This window comes from Crocodylus porosus, unplaced genomic scaffold, assembly GCF_001723895.1.
Source record: "Crocodylus porosus isolate Cpor-Errol unplaced genomic scaffold, CroPor_comp1, whole genome shotgun sequence".
NCBI lineage: Eukaryota > Metazoa > Chordata > Crocodylia > Crocodylidae > Crocodylus > Crocodylus porosus.
In genome coordinates, this window is record NW_017728917.1 from 10,694,465 (window position 1) to 10,716,259 (window position 21,795).

Consider the following 21,795-nt stretch of genomic DNA (forward strand, 5'->3'; position numbering starts at 1 on the left):
CTACTAACTGGTGCTGCTTGATGTTTTGTCTTCCCTTTACGGTGTTTCTGTGCAATGTCATTCTGCATCTTGATTCCTGTCAAACTTTACTAATGTAACATGTCAACACTTTCCACACACTGTGTCATGTTGGCCGCACTGCAGGTTGTTGAAAATTGAAATAAATGTTGGTGTGAAATAAATATACAGCAGGAATATCGAGAAGAGGAAAGGAACACAGCTGACCACGGAAATCTCTTCTCTGCTTATTGTATGCACCTCGAGTATCAAATACTTCTCCAAGGAAAATTTTTCCAGATTCAGGGCTCATTTTCATACAGGTCCAGCAGTGTAGTCTACCCAATGCAACATCCAAAATATGTCACAGTGATTAAACTGAACTGTACAAAAATGCAGAATGCTTCTTCAGAGATTTGTAATAACCATGGAATAGAGATGGATCCTGGTATCCTCTGAGCAATTTTCAAAGAGCCGATGCTTCTTCTTTTGTATTGATAGGTAAAAAGACCTACTGGGATCGGTAGTCACTAGCACCCTTCTGTAGCAGGTGGAGACTTGTGTTTTGGAACCGCTGGAGGAGAGTTTTGTAGTAGCTTCAGCTCTGCCCAGTATATTGGTGATTTATAAAATAGCTTCCAACTGATGTTCACCCCACAGGAAAATCCATATTTAGTACTCCTAGGGGCTTAATGTAGTTCAGATAATAAAAATAAGTTCCACTTTCTAAGAAAATGTTGGTCTTTGTGTTCATAAATAGTGCTGAAAGGCGAGTTGGTACCGGGTGAAATGAAACATGGGCAGTAATAAAAGACTCCGTTCTTTTGTTGAGATATTCAAATGTTTGTATCAATTATTAAACCCAGGTTTAAACATCACTGATATTTATTTGATCCTTTTAGCGGGCCCAAAGAGTAAACAATTGTAGGGCCCATCCTACACTGGAGATAGAAAGAGACTGAATTGGGAAGGGTCTGCATATTTGTCCCACAAGGGATACATCTTCTCTGTCGTCAAACTAATTGACCTACCGTACCTCTCAGCTTCCACACTCGGCAAGAGCAGAGGTAGAGGCAACAAAAAAGGAATTGGCTGGTTCTTTGAGAAGAGAGAATGAGGCACTCTTACCCAGCCCTCTGAGGAACCGGTATTTGGGTTTAAAGTGAATGTAATCGATATTTTATTTGAGATATAGAGATAAGATATATGTGTGTGTGTGTATGTGTATGCGCATATAGATGTGTGTGTGTATCACCTCTGCAGGATGATGCTTTGGGGGAAGTGAATGCTTCTGTGCTCGCTAACATTCCCTCGGTACAGCGCCATTTGCCTTCCTTACACCCTTCAACCTCTTGAATGCCCACTGGTCTGGTATAAATTGTTTTACTTCATTCACAGAGGAAACATGCTAAAGGCATGTAGAATCTGTAGCTTACATACTAGCCTGAGTGTTTCATATCCACTTTATATACAGTATGTGTGGGGTTTATGGAAGAGCTTTTTTCTGTTTGCCTCCCAAACACTTGCAATTATTTTCAACATCTGTCATGCTGGGAACAGAAAGCGCCGGATTGACAGAAGTGTACAACTGTGTCAATATTTTACTACAGTTGAGTTGGTTTATTCTACGGGAGCTGTCTTTTCCCCACCAAATGTTGTCTGTTGAATCTCTCCTTTGGACTGTGCCTTTTTGTGGCTATAAAAGGCTGATGCACTTTTGCGTTGCATAGGGAAAAACATAGCTCGAGGTGTTTTCAAAGTCACCCCTGCTTTGGAGGGAAGGCACACAGGGTGTCATTTGGGTATATTCCTGCTTTTGAAGCACTATTTGAAAGCTATAGGACTGAATGTCATGCATCTCACCAACCCACTGCAAATATTAGAATTATTTATTTGTAACATATTCTGCAAGAGATGTTTTTGCATGTTAGATCACATCAGTCGAAGGAATGGTCTCGTCTGTCATTTAAATGATAAATGTTCAAGTAAGAAAAAGGGCTCATGGATTATTTTTAACATGCATGTTAACATTCAGAGCCCTGCAGTTTTGAATAGCCTCTCCTCTTGCTTTGTACACTTAGGTTGTATTAGCATTAACAGACATTAAAGACATTTATAGATGTGCTCAGGGGGGAGAGGGTACGCTTTAATTAGCATCACTCCACTCCAAGAGCCATACTAATTAAAGCGTCCAGTGTGTCACCTGTATCAGCATGCTCACACTGAAATGGCAACGGGGGTGCTTTAACTAAAGCTCAGTGAACTCCTGCACCGCCATAGTTAAAGCACCCCTGCTGCCCCGTTGTGACACTGGAGTCTGCTGGGGCACGGTAATTGCCGTGCTTCTCCAGACTCTGTTAATCAAGTCTGTTGCAACGCGCTGCAATTACAGCACGTTGGAGCAGCCTCCACGCACGTGTATAGGACCCCTAAAAGCATTAACTTAATTGAACATTACTTTTTTAATCAAATAGGAAAACCAAAAATGTGACGGAACTTTTAACAAAATCAGCACCAAAAAAATGGAGGGGGGAATTAAAATAAGATCACTGTACTTGTAGTATTTATAGTCAGTAAAAAACTGTTATACTTGAAACTTTAAATCTGCTTATTTTATAAGTGAGTAACTTCTTTACTCTGATATTTCTCTAAGTCGGGAGTTTAAGCTGGGTGGGCGCAAATGTTGCTGGTGGTTAAGGAGAAGAAATCAGCCACGTGAATGTGAATTTTGAAAGGTTGTTAAAGATTTTCTGTTCCCTGGCTTACCCTGGATATAGACTTGAAATGTCTTCTCACTAAAGATAAAATTGACAAAATTGCATCCTTGGGAGTTGACAAAATTGTAGTTTATGGTATTTTTGAATACAAGAAATCCTATGCGACAAATTTACAAATAAACATACTTGAGAGAGGAGTTCAATTCCCTGTGCCAAAAAAATAATGTCCTATTTGCTGGGCTATAATATGTTTATGGAGTTTTTTAAAGTTTTGTTTAGCAAAATCTGATGTCAGTCTTGTCCCCAAGATATGGTCAGGTGATAAACACTGTTTATATTCTTATAAATGAGTGGGTGTATGCACGAGTGGATAATCTGTTTAATTTTGGCATTTCTAAGTGGTGTTACCAGGCTAATGATCTGCATTCTTGGTTCCTAATTTCCAAAGGAGAGGATAAGGACCACGTAGCACCTCTGCTTTGTTTCCAATAGCAGAAAATGCCCTTCGTGGGGTCCCCATGACTGCAGCCTAGGATTCCCTTGGTCATTGATATATTTATCTTTTGGACATCCCCGTGAATCAGAGAAGTTTATTTATCCCATTTTTTTCAGATGGGAACTTAGTTATAGAGTGCCCAAGGCTACACAAGGAAGTGTGTAACAGAGATGGGAAGAGGTCCACCCTATCCCTCAAGGTACTATACTAGCATTTCTCTGTTTGATTGACAATTCAATTCTACGTATACACGTTACCAAGTCAAGACAGTGAATCCCCTATAGCACAGTTTGCTCAAGAGCATAACCATATGGACTGACTCCCACAAAGTTCTGTATAGGAGAATCCTCAGAGCAGTGTGAAGTCTCCCTGCAGGACAAGGCCCTTAAATAATTAAGCAGTTAAATTTTTTTGACTAGGGCTGTGATTAACCATTTCACCCTGAGGCCAGCAGGCGTAGGAAGTGTATGAATGGAGAAACATTAAGAAAGTGACGGCAACTTAGCTAGATGTGTAGGGACACGGCTGAAGTTTAATTTCCTCCATGTCATTGAAACCATATGCACTTTTTTTTTAGTTCACAAAGATTAGAAAATTACTTTTAATTCTTACTTATCAGGCACCATATGGCTATGCTATAATTTGGCCTTCCCATGGAGCTTCATGTGCGTATGGAAAATAAAATTAATTGGATATCACACCCTGAAATCTATTATTAAGTTAATAAAGCTAACAGCTTGTGGGGTGTCCTCATACACAGCATGATGCAATTGTATATAATAACAAGCAACTATTTATAACTACATGAGAAAATTGAGAGAGCAAAGAGAGGTCAGGAGATAACAGAGACAGGGTTGAAGCGGGGCATGATGGTGTTTGAGAGTGCTTGGAGTTAAACACGCAGCGTGTATTATTGCGAAAACAATTGTGGTCAGTGTTTGATTCACTAAACAAGATTTCCTGTTAGTTTCAGAAATTGAAGTCTTTATAAGTCCTTGATTTCCTCATACTAGGCCAAGAGAAACCAGCTTCACCAACGTATTATAATATGCAAGTGTTGGGGGCTGATAGCCACGTTGGGACCTAGGATTGTATGAAGTTTAATAGCCAAATCTGACCTCTTTGTTTTTCATCTGAATCTCTTCCAAACATTTAAACAGTCCCTGTATGAGTCCATAAAATGTGGATTTTTTTTTCTTCTTTATTTTGCATCCCATAACAAGAAGGGATTTAAGATTTTAAATGATGCCTGCTTTGTAAAGAGAGAACATAAAAGTTTTGACTGTAAAGTGTAATGGGGAACTAATGTGGTATTTAAAGAGTGATGATCAAAGACAGAGGACTTCAAAATCATTGTGCTGTGAAGAGTGTAGGGAGGCTGGTACTTCAGCCTCTACCCAGCCTACCTTTGGTGAGTCTGAAAATTGCTAGCACAGCTGATGATTTCAAGAAATGGTTCTCTCTTAAATACACAGCTCAGTATGGAAACCTGTGTACTTTTAATACCTCTCGTACCTTCTAAGAAAGAGTGCTAACTTTCTCATTCTGACATTTTTCACACAGTATATGAGAAGGATCAGAGTCAGTTCCCTGTAAAAATGAAAATTTGGATTAATCCACTGAACAGGCACAACACTGGCAACTGGAGATCAAGCCCAGCCACATTCCCACACCTGAATGTTGTCCGAAGCAAAGAAGGAGGAAGGTTGAATTGCAGCATGCCTCGTATCTAATATTTACTTCCTACCATTGTTTCCCCACTATTATCTCCAGCGCTGAAAGCAGTGTTTGGGTTCTTGCATGTTGTCATGTCAAGTTCTCGTAGATCACAAAGGAGACGCCTAATTACAGGGCACACTGTATGACTGCAGCTGAAGGAGCACAAATAATACTCTGTGCTCTGTGGCCAGGGGGTATTGGGAGAACCAGAGAAAAATATCCATCACATTTATTAAAGGTTTGAGTGCCATTAGAAACTATACCTGGGTTTTTTAATAAAGCATGGCATTTTAAATGCAAGTGCATAGGTTAAAATTTGAATTTGACAGTCCTTTTTGGCAAATTTTACATATTCTGATTAAGAACAGCACTTCAGGCTCTTACCTTTTTGGGAATTTAAGAATGTGCTTAAGAGTTGTTTTTAATATGGTGGCTTTTTTGAACTGTAGCCTTATGTAAAGACTATACTGGTGTGAAGAGGCAGCAGCTATCGTGTACATCTTCGACATGCACGTGACCTCAAGTGTAGTTAGGATGGGGAAAATGGATCTTCTCTTTTGAAGATGCCTGTTGTTACAGATTGCTGAAAATGAACAAAGATAGTGCAGAGGAAGAAGTGTAATAGAAAAGAAAAACGGAAGAGAAGCAAATGCATAGAGGGCTCATAAATAGTTCTGTTAGCTTTCTAACCTGTACTTGAAAGACTAATGTCTTTCTTCTTCTTTGTGTGACTTCTTTGAATGTCTGGCATATGCTACATGAGAGGTGATAGGGGCTGGTGAAGCAGGTCAATGCTGCTCTGGCCACGTGCATTTGATGCATAGGATTGTCTAAAAGCTTTGTTCTTAGCTCTGAACGTATTGTCATCAACATTATCATGATTAATGAGCTGTCCCTTTTTATGGAACAGCAAAGTCTTAAATGGCATACTACATCCATTGAATTAAATACTGAATAATAAAGACCAGCAGATCCCTGCACCGAATGTCTTTTCTGAGCTGTTTGCTGCTATTATTTTAGCCATGGCTTCTATTTTCTGTGTTACAAAAGTAAACAAAAGCAAGTGCAGGATGATCGAGCATCCGCTGCTTTATTACTAGCTCTTAGTTTATTATTGGTACTAGCTTATATTAAATTATAAAACAGCAGTGCATGCTGCAGATGAAACTTCATCTCCTTACAGTAGTTAATATTTACCAGTTGCCTTAGGGGCAAAATATTTCTTTTTTGTACTGCTTAATACAGTAGTTTTGTATTAAATGAAAAGCTAGATACCATGAAAACCAACATCAGTAATCCCAGAAAGGTTTTCAGCAAACGGTGCAATAAGATATATTCAGAAACAAAGATGCTCACAACTGTGGTTGCAGCATTTCTGTATTTAATTAATACATTATTTTTTATCTACATTAATTTTTATCTCTCTCACTGTCCTTTACATGTAGCAAGCTCTTTATGTAATAGGGTTTCTAGGTCCATTTTCTGAGTGGACGCAGTCTATCTAGGTTTTTGGTGGCGCTGGAAGTGAATACCGGGCATTGACCAGAAATCTCAGATTAGTCTCTACTAGACTAAAAAGAGACATCATAAACAAGCCTCATCAGATTTTTCATCTTCACTTTTATTCCCCATTTTATTTCTACTCTTTGGCCCTCGTATAACTGGTCAGCAGATTGCCTGAGCATCCCTGATATCTGACTTTCCCATCCTCAAGATAGGATTTAAATACTTCATAGGCTTCATTCAGGCCTTCTGCACAATTGGAGATTACAGTCTAGTTTTCCACTGATTCATGCTGAGCATCGGTTGTCTAATAGGTAAAGCAAGCACTCCTAAGCAACGCAAGTTTTATTGAACCTAGTGTTTATCGTTATCAGGGTATTTCTAGTATTCCTGGTTCTCTAAATAGGAAATATTGCAATAAACTTAAGTACAGTGGGTGGTAAATAGCCACATGTTAATAAAGCCCATTTTACTTCCTTTAGTGTGTATTTTTATTTTGTTGTTATTTTTTCCTGCTTGAGACTCGTAAACACTTTACATGCTGTGGCTGCTTGGTTGTCTCTCTTCCATTTCAGGTGGCAAGCTTTTGTTTGTTTTTTCTTTGGTTATGATTTTTTCCATATGCAAGAATTGATTTTGGGGAGATCTAAAGAGCAAGGCCCTGAACTACTTTTGCAGTATATGATTCTTAAGTGAACCAAGGGCATTCCTTCTTTTATGTCTGTAGTGAGGGCACAAACATCAAACTTTGCCCCTCAGACGTTCATCTGTTCAGATGATGACTGACTTCAGAGTGAATCCAGCTTCATCTGCATAGTTTCAAACTCAGTCTCCACCTTTGGCTCTATTGGAGCCAAGTCAAGTTTGCACATAGAGACCATTTTAAAGACTTTGTGTTTCCAGGAAAATGACCCAGCCCAGTGGAACAATCCTGACCGAATCCCAGAGGACACCTAGCGAAGAGCACTCTTCAAAGGACTGAAAGATGAGTTCAGAGATATAGCTACAACTGTACATTAATCCTCACCTTTGTATTGCATGAAATCAGGCTCTCATAAAACATTTCCAGTACCACTTGTTTGAACCAGGTCAGAAATATTACTAGGATGGCTTTTGTTCGACATTTCTGCTGTTTGTCCTGGGATACCCCACACTGAGACAGAGAGATATAGGGTTCCTATATGCACTTCTCTTTTATACAGCTCTGTTAGGGAATATCAGCCTGGATGAGAGAGCACTTGTTCACATGACTGTTTCCTACCAACAGCAGCTTTTGTTTAAAAAAAAAAAATCTTTTGCTCACTCATCCAAACCAGACTTTTTGTTCCATTCTTATTTTCTTAGCAGTGGTTTCTTCCTGCAGTTTTTGCCAGTGTCTAGTACCTGTGACTTGTGGGTTCATAAACCCACACTGTGGATTGGCCTCTAAGCTTAAAGAAAAACTCTTTATGAAGCATTCAAAGCTCCAATTTAGCAAAGTATTTAAATATACGTTTAAAGCCCAGTGGGGTTTTAGTGCATGCTTACAGTTAAGTGCCTTCTTGAGTTGTATGTACTGAATTCTGCTCATTTTTGGCGGAAGGAAACAGGCGTTTCTTTCTTTTTTTTAAGGCAGCATAGTTAAACTGACTTAAATTTTAACAATTCTTTTTAATTGTGAGGAGGAAATCAGCAGTTTAAGCTCAGTACCACAAGTGTTGAATAATAGTCTTCATGCAGTGAAAGCTAAGTATCTTTCTCTTCCATGCAAGGTGAGGGTAGAGAGAGGGTTGCCAGGAAAAGTGGTTAGGAAATTAGGGTTAAATCAGGAGTGGCATGCTGCATGTTATAGGCAAAAATTTCCTAATTACTAGAGTGGGTTGGTAGCCTCCTTTTCTTTTTTGGTATGTGATTTTTCTGAGTAGTTTCTCATACTTTCTGTGTTTTGCATATTATCATTTGTCTTTTCTGAAGCCTGTTTATGCCTAAGAATGAATTATGCACAAACCCATATTAAAGTCCCTAGCTGTTGAGTTTTTACATGAGGTACAAATTCCCCAGCAGCAGCACTACAGTTCAGTAATGTATAAAAGAGGCAGAATCAGTCCAAAAAGAGACTTTTTCTAGCTCCAGCATTCTGCATATCATCACAAAGAATGAAATTTTGAAAACCAGCCAGGAAAACAGGTGTGCATATTGTTGCAGCTAGGGGCAAGAGTGATGTTTGTTCTTAATGACTGTTTGACTTCAGCAGTACAGATTGCATAAATCCTATTCTCTGAACTGTATTATAATGAATGCTGCTATGATATTTAGGTAGGATTTTTAGGACACACTTGAGCTGCCCTACTCCACAACTGTTTTCTCATTAGAACAAAACTATATAACAACAACAAAAAAAGTCTCGTATTTTGGTGATGACAACGATGTTTTGAGAACTGCAAAATGCAGTACAGAGAGAGCTGGCAATCTACACACCTTAAGATATGTTCCAGTTTCCAGCTCCTTCTCAGAAGTTGAAAAAAGGCATGATTAGCACCATTGCCTGCCGAAAATCTGCTAAGAGCACCTTAACAAACGGTCCGTGGCTGGTTTTTATTATGTTTGACTCAGAGCAGATATAAAAAAAACTGTCTCCTGACTAACTGACGAGCTAATATATTCTGCCTGTATAAGGGAAACAGGCATGCTCCAAATGTACATTTGCAAAGTAGATGAACAGAGGCAGAATGAATTTTATAACCATGGGAGATGCTGGTTTAACATCTGCAGTTTGAGTGTCCTGAGACATTGTGGCTCTCGGTGCATACGCATGGCCTAGGTCTGAGATGGATACTTGTTGTTTAGTGTTAGTTTATGATGGAGATGCACAATTAATATGAGCAATTAAAGGTGTTCACTGATAGTCAAAAACAGAGGTTCTAGGGTGACTATCTTTTTTCATCATCAAGGTTGCCAAAGGGGGAAATTTCAATGCCAGTTCTGTGTTTATAATCAGATCTTTTTCAGTCTTAAGGGTGTCCTCATGTGGCTGAAACAGAGGATGTAATAAAGGAAGAAAACCAGAGTGCATGAATCAGCTGAACAGCAGAAATAACATTACTGGGAAAAATGTCTCCCTTTCTCATTAGTGCATCATTTTTATTAGCATATTTGGTAAGAGACACAAATAACTTGAATGCATCTTGTTGTGCATACAAAGACCCTTTAGTAAAAACTCAAAATGAGGACATTTGGCCTAGTAATGATGGTCAGTAATATCTCCCATATTTTAGGTCAGAATAGCATACTGTGGAGCAAGAGGAATTGTCTCGAAGATAGCCTTATTAAGATGAGCAATAATACCATACAATGAGAAGTGGCCAGTGCAGTCAGGGTTAGCATAACCTTTCAATTTAATTCCATTTAAATTTACAGTCCTGCAGGGCCTGCCAGGTTGACAGCACTAGACACTGAGCTTGTCTATTTATCCTAGAGCAGATGCAAAAGGAGAACTGGCAGAGCAAGCTTTCCCGCACTGCACCATCGATGTGCTTCAGCACAGTTCCTCAGGGACCTCTTTCAGGCATGAAAAAAGCTCCTTTTTCATATCTTCCAATCCATGTCCCTTCTGTCACAAGGGTGACAGGTAGTGCCACTTCATTTGTGCAATCCATCTACTCATTATACATTAAAAGCTACCTTTAAAGAAAATGAAGGTGGCAAAGTCAAGCAGTCAAAAATTAGAGAATGCCAGAATTAATATGGCCTGTGCAGCCTTAATTCAACACTGTTGATCATGTGCATTCTTTAATTACATGATCACTTGTTTTTTTTCCCTCAGTGCCCTGGCCTCCAGGTAAAAAGGAGGTGAATAGAAGAATGGGTGGCTGTGTGTATATAATAATTCAGCGTCGATGCTCATGGATCAAGTGACGACACGTTTATTATAAAAAACTGGGGTAGTTAAAATGCAAGCCTGGCTACTTGATTGCTTATTTTGAGAAGATTTAAGAGTACAGTGTTAAGGGTGAGCCTTAACTTCGTTGATTTTTATCTGGCTTTAAAAAAAATTTATTACTGGTGAAGTGTGTCGTAATGGTTATGAAAGTAATTAATAACATCAGTGACAGGTTCAGGAATCTGGCTAATCTATCATTATGGATTTTAATGAGGCTTCTAATCTAGTAATAAATATACAATATATTCCAGGGTATGGAGTTATAAAAAGGATGATTGATCTGACTTAAATTCAGAGACTGGGGGAATGAAGCATGTGAAAAGATGGCTTCCTTTGGGAATGTGGGAGAGTGGTAAGAGGGGAAGGGTGGGAGGAGTGGAAGAGGGAGAGTTTCAATTAAAAAATATATATATTTAACAGCTCCTATTTCACATCAGTTTGTTTACCTGGTAATATGTGGGGGTGTTGCTTGAACCAGTTGCATCCCTTTTAATGCTAAGAACAAGGGGAGTTAAGAAGGTTGTAGGCAGTGTAACCTCTTAGGAAACATATAACCTTTAGCATGCATACAGAAAGGTCCATGTTTGTGTGCAAAGGTGACACGAACTGTATTGCTTATGAATTCTGTTCTGAGATTTCAGGACCAGCTGCCTGTGGGTTTCTAACCCCCCATGACCTGTCCTGACCTAGGTCTCAGAAGTCCTCAGCAGGAGTGAGGAGGCTGAAGCAGGGAGAGATGCAGATGTTTGTTGTTTCACCTACCATTTACCTTTCTTGGGCTCTTGAAAGTAAGGAGTAGTTGCTTTTTAGAAATCCCTCTGCAAAATCCTGTGTCTGTTTGCTCTGGCTGTCCTGAGTCCCTGAAGCACAGGAGCTCTGACAAAGGGAGTGTTTAACAGACTAACATCTTTGTTGGTCAGCACAGTGTAAGGCACCTGGATTTATAGGACACATCCAGACAAGCACGTAAGTGCGTTTCCTGGGGGCCAAACAGCAGTGACATAGTTGTGCCACTGCTACGTGTCCCTGGAGAACGCCCATGCGTGCATGCTCTGGTGCATGGCAAGTTGCCCCAGGTGGGGTAGTGGAGGCTGGGGCCAGCAGCTTTACCTGGGGTCCTGAGGGCCTCCCAGGGCTCCAGCTGCAGGGAGCCTGGCCGACCGGTGGAGTGTGCTCCAGCTGGCCATGCTCCAGTTTCAGGCAGCACACGCTGCAGCCACATCACCTTTTTCTAGCATGGGGTTATACTTGACACCAGGATTTCAGACGGGACGATGGCACCACGTACTGCACGTGTGCACTCATCTGGATGCACCCATAGAGTCCTTCTTCCAGAGAAGGTACCAAGCAATCCAGGCACAGAAGCGTGTCAGAGACAGCAAAGAAAGGAGGCTGTTCATAAAGCCTGCTTTCAGATAGGTAAGCTTAAAAGCAACGTGGACCCAAAAGTGCATAGACAAACACAACATCCTAGTGAATGTCCAGCTGGCAGAGCTTGACCCTGGGCTGCAAGACCCTTTTGAGACCCAGGTTGAGACTCTCCAGCAGTGTTTGACTGCTCCCTCCTACGTACGTGACACTGCCTGAGTTTTGCTCCTTCCCCACCCACCTCCTCCTCTTTAAAATCATTTGCATTACACTAGGGTTAAAGAGAGTCAGGTGTCAGGCCCTACATCAGGAGCAAATATTAATTCTCAAGCTAAGTTAGTAGATTTGTTCCTGGCTCGCAGATGAGCTGAGATCTACAGGTAGCAGGTGGAATGTCACTCGGTGAATGAGAGGGAGGATGAGGATTTGAGAGGGAGACCCCATTGCCATACTCTATCAAATGATGACTTATTTATTAAAGCCCGAGTGAATTTCTTTGGTCCAAAACCATTCTTTGTTCTTACGTCAGACTTGGTACATGGGACTATTGTTGTGAGACAGCAGCAGTCGCCTGTAATATGTGGTCCTTTCTGCATATGGTAGCTTTATTTTTATTTTTTGATCAACTGCAAATGTTAATGTACTTAAATGGGCCAGCATATCATTCTATCAACATTTAATGGAAAGATATTCACAGGTAATAAATTATCAAGCTGGGTAAGAAGAGAAACCACAGTTCTCAGTGTATTGTTTTGTGATCAAGAATCCAGTAGTTAAATATATACAGCAGTGGGTTGCGAACAAGCTGTTCACTTTTGCTGCAGGCAGTACCAGTGGACCAGAGTAATCATAGTTCCCCAAAGCAGGTCCAATTTTATTGATTCAAAATAGGCTTTCATTATAACACTGAGCCTATTGCAATCTCAGGGTGTCACAGCAATTTGTATTCACGATGCTAACAGAAAAGAAAGAGATGGATTGTAGAATACAGTGTAAAGAATGTTAGTTCCTGAGTCTTTCATTGCATTTTGTAGCTTAAATGTTGTCCATATAGGTTTAAATCTGCATGAGTATGTAGTAGTAATATGATAGAAATGCACTTCTTCCCAGTTGAAATTGTAGGACACAACGCTTGACAATTTTGCCTAAGGAGGACTGCAGGCCTTGGCCTTCAACTTTATGTCTAAGAGAAATACAGTTAAAGAGACCTGGCATGGTTTTGTTGAAACACTTCAGTGAAAATATCTGGAATTCATGTATCCTAACAGAAAAGTCAAACAAAATAGACCAGAAGTTGTGTTTTCCAGCAGTATAAGCAGAGAAATGAAAGAAACATAAGATCTAGCAAAGAGTGGTTCAAGTATTCTTCTTATAATTAATAGAAGTAATTCTACTGCTGGGATCCTCTCTTTATGCTGCAAAGCTGATATTTACAGCTAAAACCTATACACTTTTAACAAACAATCTGAAATGTTTTTTGAACTGAAAAACAATTAGGACAAAGATCAAACAATGGAATAGAAATTGATTGAGAAATGTTAATTAGCAAGTGAAGTGCTGATGGAAGGGTTTCGTTTTACTCTCTTATGCCACAGAACATTCCTGTTTCTACCAACGTGCCATACTCTGAATAGTGCCAAGCACAGATTGTATGTATAAACTTATAACTGCACAAAAGTTGTCTTTTACAATTGCTTGTAGCTTTGTTAAACCAGTTTTGATAGATGCTAAAGGAATAAATCCATGATAATTTTATTGTGTGAATATACATTTAATAGATTTCCATACAAATGTGATTAGAATCTGTGCTTTTTTCCAAGTTATCCTGAAAGTACAGTTAAATCATTTTATATATTTTGACTAAAATTACATTTCTTGTATGGGATAGTCTTTCCTAATGTAATCTGGGAATTCAAGCAGGAGATAACATAAAAACAAACAGAAATTTGTGTGAGCGTTTCCAGAAATCAGATCTTTAAATAAAATAGAAATGGTGACATTAGTAGTGATTCAACTTGGTAAATACTGAATGATCAAGCCTAGTTATTGTAAAATAAGATTTGGCTGGTTTACTTCATTTTCCAGAGCTTGGGCAAATAACTATTGAATTAAATAACTTCATGTCAGCTTCCCCCAGGGTAAGAAGAACCTGCTGTGCTGTGTTCTGCTGAGCTGGTATATTGATTAGTACTTCAGGTCTAACCTTTACATAGTTATGCTTACTTTTTTAGCCTGCGTATTTATGTCTCCGATCCTTGTCTTTCTGAAGGTATTGTATTGTCCTCACGTTCTTTTGCCAGATTATAAAAAAGATAGTCATTTAATTCAGCTTTCTTGCCTGATTTGTTACAGTCAAGTGAAAAGAATCAGGGTAGTGTGCAATGTGGAAGCTATGAATAAAATTGAGTTGGTAACCTAAAGACCTTTGGTACAAAGCATAATGATCACATGCATAATTGACAGCACTTATCACTCAGAATACAAAGCTTTCATTGTTGGGATGGTTAGTGAGTAAAACTAATCTAATTAAGTGCTTGTAGTGTCCATTAACAATGGCAAATTAGATGTTTTATCACAGCCGTCAATGTGATTTTAAGTTTTGCTACTGTCAGTTGGCAAGTGATTTATAGTTGAATTCATCTTAATAATTTGTATGCTTAGAAAACACTGATACAAAACTTTTTTGTTGCATTTAAATTTCCTTGTTATCTGCTGTGGAGTGGCATGAATAATAGGGAGCTGGGAATATGAATGTGTTCGAATGCATGAAGTATTGTAAAGGAGAGTGTTTTGAAGGCTCAGAATGATGTATATCAAACATTAGCAGATGGATAAGCATGTGGATGTATTTTATCCTGAGAAGCCTGAAAATCAGATATTCTTTAGCATGCTCTTTTATGGGCTGTGTGGAAAAAAGCAGGCTTCGATCTTAATATAAAAATGCAATCATTTTATTCCGTGGTATTTGTGCTGACAAGATTTGATTTTTGGTCCTCTAACCGAAGGAGGATAGGAGCCAAGTAGGTAGCAGGATGGCAGGGAGGGAAGTGGCATTTACATAGTCACTGGGTTTGTACTTCCATGGATCAGACTGATCCAAACACTCACGTAAGGGAACAGCAGAGATTGCAGTGGCCACTTCAGCCTGGGAAGTGATGGACCAGTGCACTATACCCGGTACACAGATATGGACTGCTCCATAGGCGCAAAGGTTACTAGCCTGGTTCGATATTTGCATGCCATCATATGTGTGCAGAACCACTGAAAGAACATACCCTTCTGATGGAGAATAATGCTGGCTAAAGAAACTATGCAAATTGTGTATAAACTGTTTAATAAGGCATTTATTAGTAACCAAATTACTTGGTCAAAATACCCACATATTTAGTTAGCTTGTGGGTAGCTTGTGGTTATTCTTTTTCCTATTTTAGACATGAAAAAATAGGAAACAACCTTTTTTGGTTGAACTCTTGGTCATTTGGTTTTCCAATGCGCTCTAATGGCATTCTAGTTATTTTTTTAAGTAGATGAGTAGTTATTGTAAGTCAATAAATGGCATTAAATAGCACCACACCATATATTTGTTTTTCTGTTACAGAGGCAAGAGAAATTGTTTTAAAAGCTCAGATCCTGGCAGGAGGGAGAGGGAAAGGTGTTTTCAATAGTGGATTAAAAGGAGGAGTGCATCTAACTAAAGAGTAAGTCTAAAAATCAAAGGACCTGAATCCGATAATGTTGAGGCTGTTTACAGTGACTGTTTACCTAATGAATGAGTTCATAACTGGACTTCTTTCTTTTGTAGCCCTGCGGAGGTTGGTCAGCTGGCTAAGCAGATGATTGGGTACAACCTTGCAACAAAGCAAACTCCAAAGGATGGCGTTAAAGTTAAGAAGGTTAGATTATTTTCTCCCCTTAAAATTAGAAAAACACGAACAACTGTAAATTAATGCATTGTGATGTGGGCCACATACTTTGCCAGGTCTTTGAGTCCTGATCCCTGATTGATTACATTCCCTTCCATTGATAAAGGGCCGTAGTGCTATTTTTGTTTCCCTTAAGTGTTTGTTCATGTCTAAGCCTGCTGAAGAGCAAGACAGCATAAACTCCTTTTGCTATAGGTGATGAAGCAAATGTTCGCTAAATTCTAATGTGGTCTCATTAGCGGAAATGTACCTTTTGATAGGCTACTTTGAAAAGAGAAGTATTACACTTTCTTCTTGTGGGTAACTGCCTTTACATGTAGGGTGGTCGTGTCCTTAATTATTAGCTTAGGGATGAGCAACAAAGGCAGCCTTTCAGACAGGGTTTTCTTAGGCTCTCTCCGTTCAGCTTAAACCCTGTAAGAAATTAAATGTAATATGTGGGCTGCAGTTGGAACAGTCTGACTTTCATCCCTTATTTTGCTTTGTTGAACAGAGATCCCCAGACAGGGTATATAATGAAGAGCCATGCTGTATATTTGATGCCAAGGGATAGGTTATTATGCAGACTTCTTTGGTATGAGCTGAACGGGTATGTCTGTGGGGGTGGGAGCTAGTTGCTAACATTTTCTTTGAACCTTAGCGTAAGCACAGAATGAGGATGCCTTGCTGGACAGGTGCTTCAGAGACCTTGCAGGAGATACCGTAGTGGCTCTTTGGTATCATTTCTGTTGTTAGACTAGCAAGTGGATCCCGATAGGCAGTTGTTTTGTGATAACAAAAAGAAGAAACAAAATTACCATGAACGCAGGCCTATCGGAGACCCTACTAATACACGCACACAAGACATTGCCCACCTTAAAACTGCTTGTGGAGTTGTGTATAGTAAAATCTCTGCCAGTGCTTCAGTCTTATTTGTGCTTTGTGTTAGCTGCACTGTTTGAAATATGCCAGCAGCAGAAGCTTTGCCTTTTTGCCTGTCTGATTACAAGATTTGCATATTCATCTAAATGTTCAGTCCTAGAAAGCAGACGTCTAATTTTTTATCGGGAATTGATAGAAAATTAAAAGTGTGTTTTTTTTCAGAGTGGATTGTTTAAAAGAATGTGCGTTAAATGACTTTTGTGGAGGAAGCTGGACAGCGTGGCAGCATGGCACAGCTCTGCGGGCTGGGTTCATTCAGCCCATGGGCCAGAGCTGAGCAGCACTGTCATAAACTAAACCAAAAAAGTCTGGGTTTTTTTAGGATAACAGTAGTTATATCAGCAATTTTATTCCAAGTTAAGAGTAATCCACGTGGAGAGCTAGTTTGGTTTTTAAATATACCTGGTAAAATTCTCCTATACAGGCAAGCTCTTGTCCTCCTATTTTTTGGTTGGGTCACATTTACAAGCATTTCACTGTTCGTTGGTCTAAAAGTCCTTGAATGCACCAGCATCTTGGCTTATGTTGCTAGAAAGTGTATCTCAGAATATAGCAATGAAATAAAAGCCACTAGAGAGAAAATTTGCAACATGGATTAGGAAAAAAATTGTGAACAGAGACACCTGCAAGCATATTTCTCAGGATCTGTTGAAAGCACAGCCCAGAGATAATTTCAAACACCTATGTACAGGTGATAGAAGTATACATGCAAAACCCATGTGAAAAAATGAGTGTTTCTGCCATCATCTGCACGAGCAGCTGTATGAGTTGAAAGGTTAGCAGGCAAATGTTTCAATGTCTACAGCTATGGCCACAGGAAGGAGGGAAGCTTGACGACCCTTTAAAAATTAAGTTCTATAAATCAGACCTGTTTGAGGAAATGACAGTATTGTGCTGTTTCTCTCTTTAACATCTCTCCTTAAAGAAATATCTGCAGTCAGAATAATTATGAAGTAGAAAATCAAGCTTGTCCTAAGGGAAAAAAAAATAGAGTTGTTAAATGGAAAAAAGATGGCTCTCTCCACTTCTGTGCCTGCAAAAGCAGTTAAAACATGTCTGTACTGCTTAGGATTGTATTTCTTAAACAAACAGACCCCATAGCTCCTTTCCTGCATGGCAGCTAGTTTGTGAGGTTACATTAAGTCTTCTTATGGCACCCTGAAATTTGGAGAGTCTTGTTATTGAAGGGCACCGGTCTTTTGCTTACCATGACAACTAGTTAGAATCCAATACCTCTGACTTCCTTTTAAGCAGTAAGAAAATTAAAATTTCAAACATGATTCAATGTCAAAGGTCCTTTGAGATTTTCTTGTGAAATTAGTTGATTTAGAGGCAGTTTAGACAGCTACATGTTAAATTAGGAAAATGTGGCGTTACTAGAGTGCCTCAAAAATACTCTGCCTCTGCCCTTCCTGGATATTTCTACACAAAGCAGCTGTGAAAAACAGGATAACACATATTCACAACTTGTCTCCTCTAATTCACTAACCATTTGCATATGTCCCTCATTAATACCAAATGGAAAGCCGCTCTGTCTGGTGTTCTTGGCTCATGAGCGTTCAGGTGGCTTTGGTTGGAGAACTCGAACGAGGTAGGATGAGGCCCCGTGGTTCTGGTATCATCTGACCGGTGCTTTTGCTCAACTCAGAACTCCAGCAACTGGCTCCAGTACTTGCGTAGACTGATGATATACTGGTGCAGGGTGTCCAAGAAAGCCAAACCCTATATACAGATAAAACCTAAACATGATGTACAGGTAAAACTAATCTGTGCCTGTTAAAGTAGCAAGAATAGCAAGCAGCTTATAGTGCCAGCTTGTAGACTTCCTTTAAAACATCCAGGAATAGGCATCCTTTAAAAAATACAGTAGTTCTGTATCGTTTGTTAGCAGCTTCCTTCATCCCTAGTTTTCTTTAGTCTGCTTTTGAACAGTGGCTTGTTTGAACTGCTCCTTTAGATCTCCCTATATTCTAGGAAGAAAGCAAGAGAGAGGAAAAGGAAGCGAGATTATTCTAAGGGTTGAAACTCCTTCCCAGTCATATCTCCATTAGCATCTTCCCTCCCTTCTGCCTAATCAACAGTGGCAAACTCTAATTTCTTATCTCTCTTTGTTTTTTGTTCTGTAAAGATGTACAGCCTGGCTTAAGGTAAGTGCATTCTTTCTCTCATGCTCATTAGCAGGACGGCACAGAGTTGAACTGGGTAAAACTATAAGGCATCTTCCTTATTTATATTCCTACTGTTATGAAAACCCAGAAATAGTTATTCAGTGGAATACATCCTCTCAGGCATGCAGAATGTCAGGACACTAGGAGTATTACAATTAATTTTATATTTTAAAAATCTGGGCCATTGGCTTGACTAAAACAGAATTCTGTCAGCCCTGAATTTGGCTGAATGTGATTTTTGCATGAAGTTATGGCTATGCCCTGCATAACAATAATATACAAAGCTTTCACGGAAGACCACTCTTTAAGGCCATTGGTTTATAACCAATCAGAGGATCCAGTTGTTCTTCTTTGATACTTATTTATTACCCAACGAAAACTCAGTTCAAGTTTTCTGCGGTTTCCGGTGAAGGGCTTCGTTAGTCACCATCACCAGCTGACATGGCTGATCTTCACCTTATTGGCTGTCTCGGTGAATAAGCTTGCGTGTGAAGCAGAGGAGAGTGAACCACACTATTTCCCCAAATGTGATTCTTTGGCTTCAGGGGCTTAGAGCCCCTGGCAAATGCACTGTAGGGAAGCACACTTTGATATCCTCTTTGCTGCACATGGCCTGATTTTAAACAGAAAACTGCAGCCCTGGAAGTAGAGCTGTATACCTACTGCTAGCACTGCATGTGATGGGAATGCAGTACTGCAGGAGATAATTTAAATGGCGTATTTACAGTAATTTGGTATCCTCATGCCAAGAGAGCTATGTTAGTGGGTCTCCGCAAGTACAAAAGGGCATCTAATCTCATCAGTTCCTGCTACTCCTCTTCATTAACAAATATGATGCGCAACAATCTGGATGGGCTGAGCCCAGTTATTCCTGTACCCTTACAGAAAGGGTGCTGTCTGTGGTGCTTTCATTGTTTCACACAGATGGGGGTTATAATTAAAATACAGGAGCAGTACTTCATTTTCAGTCACGCTGCAAGTGAGAGCACACATGAATTTCAAGCGCACAGGTGTAGCATAAAGCCCCTGTTGGTACTCCATCAGCTAGGGACATGAAGGGGTTCCTTAGCTCACAGTGGTGCTGGGGAGCAAAAGGATGCTGATTTGGGGCAAGCAGGGAAGCAACAGCTCTGCAACTTGCTCTTCATCTGCTTCTAGCTTATTAGTGGCACGCAGTGCAGCGAGGCCCCAGAGAGGTATCCCAGTGTCTCTGTGGAAGGAATGTGAAAAGCTGTAGGGCTTTAGTGGAAAGATGTAGTAGCATGCATATTGCTAGTAGGAAATCTGTACAGGAGCCTTTGACCTAACAGCATAACGGCAAGGTAAGGTCTGGTATAAGGTCGTCCATAGGAGAGCATCTCCTGAGGAAGCAATACTGCCAGTGAGGCCACCAGCTCTTCTGGGGTCAGTCGTCTTATGTCTTGCTGTATCCCAAGGCTCTATAGGGTTACGCTGCATCTTGCCACTGGTGCCCTATAACGTGCCACATGTATTTCATCCACGAAAGAATGAGAAGAGAGCGCCAGGATTTTCTGCATGATGTCACCAGCTATTTTCTTCCTCCTGCTTTGAGTTTCTTTCTAGGAAAGGAAAAATTGTTTCCCTAGTTTACTAAATGTTCTCATTAAAAATAACAATGCGTCTCTGATTTAGTTAGTCTATAAGGTGCAAATCTAATCTTTCTTCTAATGAAAATGGCCAAGGGAATCTCTGATTTTGAGACAGTGCGATGTAAGAAAAATGCTAAGAATCATGAAACACTGTCAGGCAAACCAAGTTGGTGGTACCTTTCAGGATAACAGGGTAGCAAGTATCAAAGTAATGACTTCAGGGCAGCATTTGGAATAATATCTACTAGCAGGTCACTGCAGAGTAACATGTTGTTTTTGACTTGTTCTAATTCATTAGAGCATTTTGCCTTTTAATATTTGCCTTGTATGATATTCAGCACTCCCAGATGCATCAACAGAAGAAGGATTATGATTGACTCGCTAGCCAATGGCCACCTGTTAAAAAGACTGACTTTTACCCCCTGCCCTCCATATCAATTTTTAGGTGATGGTTGCAGAAGCCCTGGATATTTCAAGGGAAACCTACTTTGCGATTTTGATGGACCGAGCCTGTAGTGGACCTGTTATGGTTGGCAGCCCACAGGGCGGTGTGGACATAGAAGAAGTGGCAGCTACCACTCCAGACCTTATTTTTAAGGTATTATGACTGCTGAGAAGTACTAACTTCTTAATCCTGACTTTTGCATTTAAGTATTTATAATGTCATTGTGGCTTAATAGAGAATAGATAAGCTATTCGAATGGGGAAATAATTGATGCAAACAAGTATAATTATGTAAAAATTGCGAAAATATTTAATGCACATTTTGAAATTATATAAACTTTGTGACATTACTGGGCAGTGACACCACTGCTTTGGAAAGTTTCCAGAAGATGTCATAAAAATTAACAGACTAAATATTCGTCAACGCCATCTGTACAGTAATTAAAAGTGAAAACTCGTGTCAGATTGTCTTGTCAGCATGCCACCCTGAAGAATTATATAGTTTTTCGAAGGACTGTTTCATAGATGGTGTAATTATAACATACCCTATAGGCAGCTGCTGTAGCCTCAGCCTTGGAGAACTTTGGCAAACAGCCATACTTTAATTACTAATTTGCAAATATATAATAAGCATTTTCTTTTTGAAGTTATTAATCTCCACTCAAATCGAATATCTTAATTCCGTTTATGCACTTTATTGTACCAGGAGGAAATCGATATTTTTGAAGGTGTGAAGGAGAGCCAAGCACTGTGCATGGCAGAAAATTTAGGATTCAAAGGACCTTTGCAGCAGCAGGTAACTTGAATTGTTCTTAGATTAAGTGGAGGTCAATTCAGCTAAGTGAGAAAATACCTCCAGAACAGATCTTAGAAATGCGGTGGTTTTGGGGTCAGACCCAAGGTTATGCTTTGAAGCAATTATTCCTGTATTTAAACAGAGCATCACCAGCTCTATGTAAATAAGGATCCTTATTCCTCCAGAAATGCAGTGGAAGGAATCCATGGGGGTC

The 21,795-nt window shown here is 39.7% G+C and overlaps 1 protein-coding gene across 1 annotated transcript in view; it reads left to right on the forward strand.

The window, feature by feature from the left end:
- The window catches only part of SUCLG2 (succinate-CoA ligase GDP-forming beta subunit), a 164,595-nt gene that overhangs the window by 60,266 nt on the left and 82,534 nt on the right, over positions 1–21,795 (forward strand). The window contains exons 3-6 of the mRNA XM_019536684.1: positions 15,318–15,417; positions 15,522–15,612; positions 20,787–20,939; positions 21,492–21,581. Of these exons, the coding sequence (XP_019392229.1) occupies positions 15,318–15,417; positions 15,522–15,612; positions 20,787–20,939; positions 21,492–21,581 (434 nt within the window). The remainder of the gene's footprint in view (positions 1–15,317; positions 15,418–15,521; positions 15,613–20,786; positions 20,940–21,491; positions 21,582–21,795) is intronic.